This window comes from Folsomia candida, unplaced genomic scaffold (genome assembly GCF_002217175.1).
Source record: "Folsomia candida strain VU population unplaced genomic scaffold, ASM221717v1 Fcan01_Sc003, whole genome shotgun sequence".
NCBI classification, from domain to species: Eukaryota; Metazoa; Arthropoda; class Collembola; order Entomobryomorpha; family Isotomidae; genus Folsomia; species Folsomia candida.
Window position 1 is genome coordinate 11,427,342 of NW_019091195.1, and position 14,914 is coordinate 11,442,255.

General features: G+C 39.9%; 1 protein-coding gene across 1 annotated transcript in view; it reads left to right on the plus strand.

Moving 5' to 3' along the window:
* LOC110847622 (discoidin domain-containing receptor 2) overlaps positions 1–14,914 on the plus strand; it is a 61,009-nt gene that overhangs the window by 9,954 nt on the left and 36,141 nt on the right. Inside the window, exon 3 of the mRNA XM_022094598.2 lies at positions 7,847–7,940. Within this exon, the coding sequence (XP_021950290.2) occupies positions 7,847–7,940 (94 nt within the window). The remainder of the gene's footprint in view (positions 1–7,846; positions 7,941–14,914) is intronic.

Here is a 14,914-nt window from a genome sequence, read left to right on the forward strand (position 1 = left end):
GGGTTCAATAATGAAGAGCAGATGTCCAAAAAATTTCGCCAATGACATGAGTAACTCCATGTTGGGGACGTTTATTTATCTCATTTTTCCTCGGTCCATTAAATGCAATAACTTTTCCTAGTGGTAAACACTTGCAGAAAGTTTTTGGAATTGGAGAACGCTTTCGTAGGTTGACTACTGCCTGCTATACCGCAACTGCCAATGTTTAACTTAACAACGTTCCAAAAACTAGAGGTTTATTCTTCAACCTGACCTCGTGGAAATTAGGAACGTCTGTGGAAAAAGAACAGCATGACCAGTCAGAGCTAAATCAATAAAGCTCAAGTTTATGGCTGGCTGTGACTTTTGGAACTTTTTTCAATGATCAATTCCACTAGAAATTAGCCAACTCGTTCGTTCGGTCAGTTGGAGAAAGTTTGGTCTCAGGCCCATTTTCACCAGACCTTTGGATCGCTATAAGAACCAAGTGAAAGAAGGCGACGTGGTAGCTTTCGCCTGGCATGGCATGGCACGTACATTAAAGGAAAGGGAATTGCAAACGAAGATAAAAACCCATCGTCCGAGAAGGCATGCAAGAAGAAGGAGTTGAACCAAACCAACCTTGCTTTTTCTCTCATAACTTCACAAGTGAGAGAGGGAGTCGGCGAAAGTCAGGGTGTGAATGGGGCAAAAGTAAAATTCCCTTAATTAAAAGAACCATAAAAGTGCAAAAACTTTGACTAACACTCACCTTATTTTCCAAGCACATTCCCAGAATCATATTTAGTGTCCACGCAATAATATTCAACTCATATTCTTATATTTAACTGCCAGCATTTATTTTGCACTAACTCAGTTTAACACTAAACTACTCCGACAGTCTCCACCTTCTGTTTATTCCATACGTGCTGCTCCACTTTCGCTTCAGGTTACAAATAAAATTTGCAAATTCTTTCTCTTTGAAGTTAAAAGCTCAACACTTTCACCTTGCTTTGCAAAATTCTGACTTTCTTTGAGCTTTACTTGGTGGTACATTATTCTCTTTAACGTTTAACCTCCTTTGCATGGACTACACATGGTTCCTGTGATATGAGATATGTGTGGCATGTGGAGCTAGAAGGTTATCCGTCATCTGTGTCGAATAAAATTTGACATTCCAAGTGTGAAATGTAAACTTTTCCAAGGCCGTGCACGATATGGATGTTTGAGAAAGTAGACTTCAATCAGCTCGAACAACATGAACATAAATGCGTGAGAAGTGAAAGTAGTGGTAGTCGTATAATATTCATCGAAATATGCTTCGTAATTGTTTGTTCTAAATATTTCTCATTCGTGGAGTGCATATTCCGATATCTTCACTACTATTTGAGAAAAAAAACTATTACCAAATTGCGATCCCAAGTTTGCTGATGTCGTCCACCTTTACATAAATATAATAGCATTCCATCCATACACACCTCATAATTACCCAAGTTAAACATTCTTGATGGATCACAAAGCTAACTTGTCATCGTCAGTTTTTGACAAAGTAATAATAGAGCAGGAAATTTTGACGAGTCGGTTGGGAGTTGTGGGGGCTTGACTAATAATATTGGAAGGTCGTAACTAATACATGAATTACACAAACACATTATTATTAGAGTAACGCACCACCAGCCATATGAACGTACATACTATGCACACACTTCCAAGCCGTCCAGTCCTCCATAACTCTACACCATAATGACCCAGCGTTGTTGTAGGGGAGTAAATTCAGTAAATGCAATAAAAGCCACTGTAACTGCCCAGCTCGGCTTTCTCCTCAGACCTACAGCTCCACACATGCATAATATTATTATCGCATTACAATACATCCATTACTCACGCCACACCGTGTACAAGCCATCTCTTGGAACTGTACTTGACGTAGCAGGAACATAAATAATCCATCGGCTCAAATTTTGTTTTCATGCGAACTGAATGGGATACTTGCACAAGAAAAAGCACATCCAATCGAATTTGTAACTTATAATGTGCCTGTGACGTGTTACGGATCAATTAAGGAATGGCAAGCGGCTGAAAATACCAGCCTTGGTAGATATTCCACTTTCCACTTTCTTGTGCCAAGGTGGGGAGCAGAATGGGCTGGCGATGAAATAGAACATTCAATTTACTTTTCTCATCCATCCACCCACCAACCCCATTCCATCCCACCAATTCAAACACTGACCACCGGACGAAAGCATGTCTTTGTTCTTGTGGGAATTCTGAGGAGTAAATTATAATTTTGTTCAATTGGAACGAGGGGAACCAGCCACACACGAAATCTACTCGACAACGGCTGACTTTCAATTGCGATGATAGTGCACGTAAATATCTATGTTCTCTACGGCTTCATGATTTATTTTCTTCATTCGAGTTATCTTTTTCTCCCAAACTAATAGTTGTACCGTATAGTTTCACTTTAAAGACCGCGTCATTGTCATTGATTTTTGGTGAACTGGAAGTAATTGCTTTTGAAATTAACTTATGAATTTTTAACGTCATACAAGCTCCATTTTTTAATAAAGGAAATTGCTAGTTCTATACCACACTGAACGTTGTGTTGTTACTTTAGTTAAGCTCCGGGAAAATGGGAACATTGAAATACAATAATACACCAGGACATGCATTGGATTAGTTATACTTGGAGAAAGTGCTGTCACCCCAATGAGTGCATCGTGCAATAGAGGTTGGTATAATTTTTAGGTAATGGTTTCCTGGCATTGTACATGCGTATGTGCGTATGTGCATGTAATAATCCTGAATTTCCCCTTGTACGAATTTCTCATTCTTGTACACAGGCAGGGAAAAATGTGGAATAGCGAATGACGAATTAAGTTGTAGAATGGGAAGAGTGCAACAATATAAAACGAATAAACGGTGAGTGCGGAGGTTGAGTTAGGAGACGAGGGTCGGAATGAAGGGTCGGAATGATGAACCTTCGTTGGCCGTCTCCATCGGGACTTTGGATCAACACGTCTCACTCACTCTTCTCCCTGTGTAATTCCCTTCACGAAACTTTATTGCCTGTTTCACTCACTTTATTTCTTAGGAGGAGCCATTATTATCCTATCCCTTATTCTTGGAAATTCCTCCACGACAATAATGCCACTGTCAAACTTGCAATTGGATGTTCTTGCATTTAATCTGTGTCTAAGCTGCTGCATCCCACAAACATGGAACTGCACCCACTCTCTGGAAATGAGGAAAGGGAAATAAGAAGGTGCTCCCACACACACATAAAGCACGGCTCACTCACACGTACATAAGTGTGTATGCATGAGAGAGGGTTGTTCAGATTGCTTAGCTCGAGGAAACTATTTTACACTTTGCTTCACAATAAAGTTTTTCATTTGGTCTCAAAGACATTAAGGTAAGTTGAGTACCTGAATAGAAATGATGAAAATTTCCCAAGCTCAAGTTTGTCTTTGGAGTTGTTGAGCAAGATGTGATGCTAATGGGTGTGGATTCCGCAGCTTTCTCCGTTTTCGCCCTCCCTCCTCCTTCCTTCGCTCCCTGCTAAGGATGAGGACGATGAGTCAAGTGTGGCACCAAACTAATATTTCAGCTGTGCCCAAATGACGCTACTTAAGCAACTCTTCTTCCTCCCGTAGTCGTCGTTGGATTTGGGATGGGTTCGATCAGAGCCAAATCTGATGTCCCATTAGCCTCTTCCCCTCATCTCACTATAATTATAATCGATTAAGTCCAAGAGATTTCCAGAAAGGGTCGATCCACTTTTCCAAAGATTGATCCATCACTCTTCCCGTCATCATTTCATTATGTCGACTTATAAAACGACTTTTTAGTCAAATCTCGTCTTGTCATCATCCCTTCGTTTTTACATACACGCACGTCACATTATTATGGATGTGGTGGTAGTGCATCAAAACGCTTTCACATTATACACAGGTCATCATCATCATTACGGTCTCTTAGCATTTCAAAAGTGCAGTTAAAGTAATGGTCGTTCTTGTCAGCAATTTAGGGTAGCATGATTATTTATGACTCGTATAAGTATCCATCCACAAAGAACACACATTATTATATGTAAATACTAGTAGCATCTATATATGTACATATACTGACATAGTCGTACGTTGGTCGCTCACCTTGGCAAAATATGTGTGTATAATAATGTTCATTATTATACACACATATTTTGCATGCGTTTGGTTTGTTTCAAAACAAACCAAACGCATGCACCAGCAACACGAGGAGGAGAGTTCTCAAATTTCCTAAAAATGTAGGTTAAGAGTTAATTTAAATCAGGTAGAATTACTTACAATTTTGTTGTACATATGTTACTCTAACGGTTTACCGATGCTGTGCTATTATATGCAGTCACTGTAATGACCAAGCTAAATTATTAACTTTAATGAGAGAAAACTAGATTTGTCTCAGAATCGGATTTTAATCTTGTTAAAAAGCTCATTATCTTCATGGATGGGAGGCCTCTCCAGTCACTTAAGATCAGATAAGAAAATGCAAACTTATTAGAGTGGAACAGATGTAACTGTGGGCTTGTTCCGACATGAATCTGGGTTGTGTAGCAGGAATGATACACAAGTCCGGCCGGGTAGTAAACCAATAATGTTGAGTGGCATGGTATGACACCTTCTTTCTCTATAGGTTGCCTTGTTTTACGACCATTTGCATGGTTTTGCATACTCTTCTCCCACTTACTTGGCAAGATAACGGAAGGAAGGAAGCAGTCGAAGTCACGGTATTTGAGAATTTTGGACATGTTCCATTTCGCCATTCGTAAGCCAAAACAGGAAGGAGAAAGGTTGCTGTAGATTCGTTTTCTCCTTTGAGCGGAAGATTTTCCCTAATAATAATGCCTCTCCTACATGGATGCCACAGGAACGACGACGCTTTTCGTTGCTGTTTCTCAGAGAGATTACTTTACTCCAACCAACCCAGCCAGAAACCAAGTGTTAGTGTGAGCTCGTCCATTATGCATCTAATTTACGTTATGACTCGGAACTGAACCCGGTTTAGCGTAGGCTCAACTTTATTACTTTTAATAGCTTTATAAGCGTTCGTATTTACACCGAGTCAGCAAATTCCGGTGATTGCAGTAAGTAAGCAAGCATACGTTTTCCAAGAAATCTTGATTTCCTTTCAATACAACTACAAGATAACATCCGTGGCGGAGAAAGCTGGAGTCCTTGCTCGCAATTAACAGTAAAAGTTTGGAAGCCAAGTGCAATTTTATAAAGCCATAACCATTTAAGCTATTGAACTCACTTGGCCCAATCCCTTAATGCGATGATGGTATGAAAGGTTCAATTTCTTGAGAGAGAGAGAGAAGTTTTCTTTACAGGAGGTCGAGCGGGCCGGATGACTTTAGGGTACAGCCTGCATTTTATGCGGATAAATTTTCCCTTCCTTCTCGGCCTTACACATATACGTGTATATACCAATATATTTTATATGACGTGAGTTTGGCTCCACGAGAGGCAACGAGCAATAAAAATAATAACAGTAGTGAATGACAGAATTCAAGTATAATTTCATCGTTGAAACCGACTAAAGGCTGGAAAACCTTATTATAAATGGATAAATTTCGGAATGACCAAATAACTTTTTTCTCCCGTTCTGCCCTGACACTGAGTGCTGGGCTGATGGGTTTAATACAGAGAGAAAAGTTGATGAATAAAACAAAGATGCGTCGTAAATCTTTGCGCTTGTTGTGAGCGTAATGGAAGAAATGGTCTTTGTTTGAGGAATCGTTATAACAAAAGTACTTTGAAAATTGAATCGAGCCGCTGCGGTTTTACATTTGTCTGCCAGAGGAGAATTGCACTGGAGGAACAACTCCAATCTAGAATCCGCGGCAACATAATTTTTAATTAATTTTGTGAGCTTGAAGTTTGAATCGTTAGTAAATGACGAGGACTGGTGCAGTTGTAGAATGATGAGTTATGTTATGATCACTGGCACCTGAACCATTCGCTCAATATCTCTGATAAAATGACCCCAACTTCCTTTCTCCGGCATTCATTAGAGATTATCTGGGAGGAGACCTGTAGTAGTCAGCACAAAATGTGAGACTGAAATACACCCAACAGGACTAGAGCCGCATCGTGATATGGAACACCGGATGGACGGATAGACTCTGCTTTTGCCTCTGAGGAGGGGAGCTTGCGAGGTTGATAATAACAGATCCTGATGCCCTTTGGATATGTGGTAGGGTCCTATGAGTGTACTAAAACCCTGAAGTGGTTTGACTCCATGGCCACATTTGCGCCCGACACACCCACTCAAAAATGCTCAAAAACCGCTTTCACTCCGGTTTTCACTCACTCAAATCCACGCCAAAAATCCAATTTTGCTCGGATTTTGAAATTTCTTTCACCATTACACTCCCAGATAGTTGCTTTCTTCAATTCGATATCAAACTCAATATTTTCGAAATTATTAGTATTTTTAAAATTTTAAATTCTGAATGAGCATTGTTGTAATCCACAACGCAAATTATGCCTGCGAAATAATCATCATCAAAATTGAGTTTGACATTGGATTGAAGAAAGCAACTATCTGGGAGTGTAATGGTGAAAGAAATTTCAAAATCCGAGTAAAATTGGATTTTTGGCGTGGATTTGAATGAGTGAAACCTGGAGTGAAAGCGTTTTTTGGGCATTTTTGAGTGGGTGTGTCGGGCGCAAATGTGGCCATGGAGTCAAACCACTTCAGGGTTTTAGTACACTCATAGGACCCTACCACATATCCAAAGGGCATCAGGATCTGTTATTATCAACCTCGCAAGCTCCCCTCCTGAGTTTATACATTTAAACCAAATTACAACGAGTTTGAAATACACGGGGAAGGGTTCTGGTTCAATTCATGAATGCTTTCAAAACGGGAAACGTAGGCGGACAAAGTTGCTGTTTTAATAAATCTCCCAAAAGTACAGGAGGGAGAAAGAGAAAGGGAAAATTATTTATTGAGATCATACGCATCGAGCAGTGAAATGGCTTCGAAGAACAAAAAGCCCCTTTTCCACCAACCTTTTGGATTAATGAGATAGTCATCGTGTCTAAGGTTCAGCATGCACTTTCCTGCTGTAAGTATAGCTAAATATATTTATGTGCCAACTAAATTCACCTTGCACAAATACGGGTGAGCTGGTCAAGTGCAACTGATTCGATTGATTTCGTCTGGTTTCGAGGGGAAAGGAACAAATTTTCTTCGTTACGAAGTAAACTGCTTTTGCACTATTCAAACGCGCATAAGTAATCCAAAGTGCTTAATTTACAGTAATTTTCGATGTATTGTAATTACTCAATAATTTTACCCAATTAAAAGTTGTGTGTGGGTCAGCTTATTATTATTTTCTTGTATAACAACCTCATATTATAGTCTCGTATCATTAATTTCCACAGAAAATTGTGCAATACGTACGAAGTGGAGTGAAAAGGGATGCGGCGTGTTGGTCGGACCGCGGTTCATATGTATTTACAATTTATAATCATTTATGTATCGAGCTATTCAAGCTGGCAGCTATTTACTATTTTGTAATTTATGAAGAGGGATGGAAGAGGCAAGTCTCTTGGGACGACATTATTATTGTAATCATGATCATAATATATTAATACTCTTGGTTTACCCTTGCACATTATGCATATTAGGAGAAGAGGGAGAGAAAGCCGTCATCGCAGACGGTGCCGAGCTCGTTAATTTGCTCTGCTCCACAATTCCCTCCTCTCCTGACACCGTCAACATAGTTAATGTCCATCATTAATAAACTCGGTGTAGCTTATTAATATCACGGTGAAGTAATGTATGACATGGATTGTTAATAATAATAACTTTCTCCCTCTTGTTCACTTTGTGATAGATTTGTGCTCCACACCGCTGTCCAAGGATATCCCTGACGCCGCATTGTCAGCCAGCTCGTATTATGTGAACCTAGTCGGACCGCACCAAGCCAGGTACGTTGTTTGCATATTCTTAAAAAATTTCTTCTCCGTATTGCTTTCTCTCAGGCAGGTATGCAACCCCAAAATTATTTCAAAGTGATTTTTGCGTGACAAGTTTAGTCCAAATAAAAGCATTTCTTTTATACGGCCCACGGCGGTTTATTACTCTCCCTGAAATTTACCCTCGTTTTCACTATCGCTTAGGTTTACTTGTCTAAAATTGTTGCAACCGGGCCAGCGCAGACAATGAAACCGAATTTGTATATGCATAAATGATATCCTCAACGGAGGAAAAAGCTTGCCGTGTGAGTCCAGAGAATTTTATGACAAAGTCGTAAAGTTTTCAGACGACGATCCATATTTCCATATGACATTTCTTACTTTTGCTCACATCTACTACCCGACGGCGTTCCCCTTTAGAGCTGAAATTTCTACTCTTGGTGGAGTGGTTTTGTGTGGGGCTGATACATACCATGCATATGAACCAGACGTAGTGTAGTAAAACTTTGTTCCTACTTATCGTATTTATTCTCAGAAACATGCATCTACTTACATTACCCAAGATTATATCTGCTTTACGCTACCTTATTTCTATTTGTGAGAGATGTTTCCTGTGGTCTAAAACCGCGACATAAGCAACTCCTCCAGGAATAATCCCCTTTCACTTACCACCAACACTACGCCGCAACACTTTCTCCACACGGCTCTCACCCACAGTCTCCGGTTTAATAAAGATATTTCTGTGAGATATCTGCCCATGTGTGGGGCTTGACGTGGTGATTGTCGTGCGACGGTGGATGAGAAATTCACTCGGCGTGGAGTGGATAAGCTTTCTCCAGCAAACAAGTACCACTGAATATTGACTGTCATATAATAAGCATAGAGATTTTCTTGTCGAGCCACGGTCAGAATATGAACTCTTGCTTTTTACAACACGGGCGTACAGCACTAATAGAACTTTTATTGGCTTAGGTGGGTCCTCTGATACTGTGCACCCAAATTCACTCGGACGTATATTGTGCATAGCACTTGAGTAAACATAAAAAGTTGCGAGTGAAAGTCTTCATGTTGAAAAAATGTGTTGATCTGTCTGGCAAACCTGTGTAAGAGGAGAGTCGACATATACGTATTGCTGTCCTGACCACCTATATGGCATAATACCAAATTATTCTACAACCGCGACCAGACCATGGAGGTAGTCACTCGAGCTGGTAAAAGTTCTGAGAGGTTGTCGATTTTATCTTGAGGAAGAAACTGAGAGTGTTTGACATTCGGAGTGAATTGGCCTCAAGAAAGGTAGCTTACGTAAGTGCAGCAGCCGGAGTGGGGAAAGCAGTGGGGACAGAGAAGAGGAGATTGTGCCTACTCGCACAATACGTGTCATGATCCCGCCATAAAATTCTTTTTCTAATGCCATAATTTTCTTTCGTATTTTATGACTTTCACCAACATTCGCTCTCATACTTTGTCAATATCACGAATGGGCGATGAAGAATTTTGTTAGGCGGATGACGAAAGAATTCTGAAGGAAAAATTCTTCAACTTTCTCCAACCCTAGGAGAGTGAGTAATTTGGTGGTGAAGGTTGTAAAACTGCTACCTGGCACTTAATAACCGGTGAACTTTATGTTTACAGTGCATATTTGATTAGAGGTATGCAGTTGTCTAATGTGTGTTATGGGAGTGTGTGATGTATACTGAGCTATGCAGTCGTAGTTATGGTAGGCCAGCTCTGTTGTTGTGCATAAGACTATTAGTACTTTTAGTGCAGGAAGAAATATGCGAGCATAGTGCTAGTTTTTGAGGTGAGCAATAACGGGAAGAAAATATATGAGTGGGTGGGTCCCGTGGAAAGCACATACACACTTTAATAATAATTATCTGATTATACGCTCTATCACAAATCTTTCCAACATACTTCTTGGCACCCCGCTAACTTTCTTTGCTAGGATGAAAATGGCAGGAAATCGTAGGGTTGAGTCCAAGCTCGGTTTCATTCACTACAAACTCCAGCCAGCCAGCCATCCATCCATCCACCATCATTATAACATTACAAGTCGTGCTACAACTTTGACATGAATTGGAAAAAGGAAAGTAGGAATGTCTTGAGTAACAGAGCCGTAAATATTATGTGAATAACAGAGTCAACTGATTTTACTACCTTTCTTTCATACTTTTCTAGACTTATGAACTACACTTGGCATATCGCGTTTATAGACTCATACCAAGCATTGAGGTTGACAGGAAACACCTACACACACAAGCAAGAGTGGGTTTTGGTGTAAGTAATGCAGTGTAATGTGCTTATTACTTTTGACGAATTGAGGAAGAGCTTTACAACTCAAAGTCGAGCAACGGAACAAACGATGGAGCATAAAATCCAGACTGCTTGCACATCAACCATCGCTCACCACCAACCACAACAGACTCTTCAACGACTTTCACCCTTCAAAAAAAATATTTAGCAAAACCAGGCTTAAAATGTGTGCACGTATGAATGTACATAGTGCTGGAGATGTAAGGACTACTTGTGTGTGTGGTGAGGGTGAAATGTGAAATGAGGTTGTGGTTGAACGAGATAACTCACCCAGATATTTTGGCATGTCGATGCCACTGTGAGTTCGCAGGGTGGATGGAGAATGAAATTCTTGACTTTGTTTGAACTCTGAATTTGAAATGAGCTTAGTGCTGGCTTAAAAAGTTAATAATAAGCGAATATTTGTACAAGGAAGGAAGGAAGGCAGGGTTCGTGGGTGAGGTGTGTAGCGAGGAAAAATTAATAGGTCTTCTCAGGTGGTGGCAGGAGACGGGAGAGGAAATGAGTTATGAGAGCTACTTTTCGCATAATTTCCGAGGAAAGATTTCCTATCAAAGCAGAGAACCGAATTTGAAATGAGTTCTTCAACCGCAACACGCAATATCCGATATCTAAATTCAACAAAGTGAACTCGACCAACGATGATGACGACGATGATGATGATCGTATCTCACCAGGCAGCTAGGCGGAAAGTTAGCAAAGTTGAGGGCTCTGTAAGGTCGATGTCTCTGTTTGCACAAGTCCAATTCAACTGCTAATAATCCCATTTTGAGCATTTCTGTCACCCAACCATGTAAGAATCCCATCGTCTTAATCGAGACTTCTAACATGAGCTTGCAACCACCGTGCATTACACGAGCACTTCCCCAACTCGATATGAGAAATTCCAACAAACTTTATTAATAAATGCTTTACAAAGTAGCACAAAATCATGACATACCTTCAACGAACCCAGACACACAAACCAAGACAATTATTTTTGGAACTGACGACAAAAGTGACGTCTAACGTCCACTTTCAACTCATGAAGCAGAAAATATTACATACGACATTATTTACTTAATAGAGACGTAATTTAAACCTCTTCCCAATATCTCAATTCATGAACTTTGTGCATGCATGCAAACTCATTTAGGTACAGACCGCCTCCAAGACCGTTGCTGCCGAGTATTTATTTTTGATGGCCTGGCATTTTGGTGGCGAGCTTAGCCTTTTGCTGTGGGATTCGTAGTAACCTGGTTTCTTATCGTGAAAACTCAGCAAGTGTGCAGATAAGTCTGCAAAGCCAGATGGAATCAAAATATGTTTTGGATCTGACTCCGGAGAGGATATAAGGACTGACTGGAGATTAAACACGTCCTCCTCAATTCAAATGCCTGGTGAACTTTCACATGACCCAAATTTCATCCCAAACTCATGTGAGCACGATGAGTTTAGGCAAAATTTATAAGTAAAATCTCATGTAGCCCTAACACATATGTAGTTGATACATACGTATCTTTAGTTAGATGTGGGCACAAAGTTTCATGCGTGAACGAAAATTGAAATACAATTAAATTACAATCAGACAGGTGGATTTATCTGGTTTCTGAAATTCGGTGTGTAATATCCGTTTGTGAAATTGCTTTACATGTTGCTCAAAATATTTGTGATCCCAGAGATAACGTATTTATGCAACGCTATGAGAATCTTTCATCTGTGGATTCGTTTGATGGTAAATATTGGAATTGCTAAAATGTTTCCTTTGTTTACCCAATATGCACATAATGGTATGACATGCATGGAATGCGACGATGTAATCCGATAACAGAGATATGTGGAATACAAATTAATTTTAATAATTGGTATCAGAATGGAATGGTGCATCTATATACATATGCCATTAATTTGAATCATCCAAAACAGTGGGTAAGAAATTATGTATAGTATTTCCTACGTTCAAACTTATGTAGCTCATTAAAATACAATAACTTTTGGAGTGAAACGTGTAATACTCACCTCATTTTATACATACATTTGGATGGGTAATAGCGAAAAGCAATAAGCTCTGGTTGATGGAAGTGTATTACGTGGATTGAAATACAATCAAAATCGGTGAACTGAGAACTTAATAACTCAACCCTTTCTATTCAGTGTCCTCACTCACCCAGCAGTCGCAAGGATAATGACACATGTCAGATCTACTAGTTGATGTTGGAAAAGAGCAGTCGGGTTCATACAGAGAAATCAAATGAGCCTTCGACTGGGTGAATGGAATGCTGAGAGAATGACAAAAACTTGTGTGTTGTACCCTGCAGTGCTTTTACAGTAGTTGGCCCCCCTTTCAAATTACCCATTGCACATCCACCAGACAAGAAGGAGCACTCTTTCCTTTGCGCCATCCCTGGAAAGCAAAATGCGATGGCACGGTGTACAGTACGCACTGTGGTTTGAAGCAGTTTCTCATTTGCGGAGAGAGTTCAACTCTCTCTGTGGAAATATTTCGTCGATGAAAGATGCGATGGCAGAGATTTCATTTCATCACAACATACCAAAGCATCCAAACAGAGAAAGCTGCCGCGTTCCTCCAGTCTTGCAGCCATTTATTATAAGCCTCCACCAGAATTGAATATCTATGGCGAACTACCGAATGCCAACAGATGTGGGGTTCCCCCTGCTCTTTTCTCCTCCTCACTTTTGTAGGATCAAGTAATACAAGTCTTGCTTCACAGACAAGACATCACTATGAAGTAAGTTTATAAGTCTTAAAGTCTCAGTCAATAATTCAAGTGAGGAAAACTGAGGAAAGAAAGAGTTCGAAGGAGTGATTGATCTTGATCTTTTCGATCATCAACCATCACATTACATCGCACAAAGAAGCGTACAAAGAAAGAGCATACATCCACCCCTCCAATTTTCAAACCCACCACCACACCTTTACACAAAACGTACCATGGGTTCCTTTCATGGGAGCCCTGAGGATCAGTCTACACGGTAAAGGAGTGAATGTTTCCATCAGATATTTGCTCTCTAACTGAGAGGAATGACTTATTGTAAATTCCACGGTGAAAGTGAGAAGTAGGAGTGGATAAGAAGGTTTTGATTCGATGGTGGTTACGTCCTCAAATTCAAATAGGATTGGCACACTCCTCAAAATACTTTTCCTCAGCTCAACTTTCAACTTTATCCAAAACTTGTTTCCTAAGTATTTCTATCAACTCAACTCAAACCATTCACTGCGAACAGGAATTTGTGATTGATGGATTGTAAATAAAGCGACGAGTAAGCTAATTTTGCCAACAGCTTCTCAATGGAAGTTTAGCCAAAGCAAGTTTAAAATGATTTATTGTAAAGCTGGATGGATTTACCTTGTTCGGAAATTTCTCATGCATTTTATTCCTCGCTCTTATTACATTTAAACATTACGCAGATTTTATTTTCACTTTATCATTTTTATTCAAATCGTATTATGAAATTTTCATCCGCACCCTGAGAAAAACTAAAGGCTTGGAACTTACGTAAATATGTACATACGACCTTTCAGACAAGGAGGCTGGTTGGTGCTGATGTAGAAGGATGGAAAAGGTGGTTGGTTGCATAAGGTTTATTAGAGAGGAGCATAGAATATTCTTGGGGCGTAATGCATTAACTCTTTCCCCTGCACATCTGTCAGAAGGGAGAGAGCGGACAGACAGCGTCAGAATAATATTACTTTCACCATTTTCGAATGAAATGACTGGTTACATCTTTAACCAGAAATGAGCGCGGAGTAAGTAAATACATCAAAATTTGTGTGGGGATTTAGGGAGTGGTACACATTTCATCCCAAAGAGCTAACCAAATCCATGTAGGCCTTTTACTGGTTTGTGGCTATGCTTGTTCCCACTGCTGAATTCGTACAGTTGTGTCGTGGTGTGGTGTGAAATGTCTTGTTTTCTCTCAAAAGTAGGTGGGACAGGACCCAAAACACCTTTCTTTTTCCAAATAATTTTTAGGAACCCAGGGAAGGAAGGAGAAGGTGATGGATGGCCTAAGCATGCTAATAAATTTCTACTTCAAAAAATAAACTCAATCTAGCACACGCAAATTATTCACGAGACGAATCTGACATTCTTCATCGTCGCACAACCAAGGAACAACAAACCACTTTCTCTCCACTCGAACTCTGGTGTCGAACTTCTTAGCAACGCTGTACAATCAGTCACTCGTGCACAAATGTCATGTCATACTCCATTCTTCCACCTGCCTTGTTTTATTACAAAACGCCATTAGTCATACTTTCCAGAACTCTACGGTTATTTCTGAACTTATGCAAATCAAGCATTTTCTTCTAATGGAAATTCTAAATTTTTACAAAACAAATGAAATTATTTATTTACAATGAACCGAACAACTATTTGAACACCTGATGGAAGTATGCATGCACGTACGCTGGCGTGTGCTCCTTCTGGCAAATTTCAACAGTCAGTCACTGGTTGGTAAAGCAATTACATTTTAAAAAGGTGCTTATGGATTCTGATAGAGCGGCTCGACGGGGTTTCTGAAATACATCACTCGAGAGTAACACAACAACAAACTAGTGTTTTCCAGAAAAGTCCAGATCATGAAATACATATTAGTCAATGTGTGTGTGCAGCCCATTATTTTCCAGCCACAATATTTTTTCCCGTCCTATTCCGTGTTCATATAGC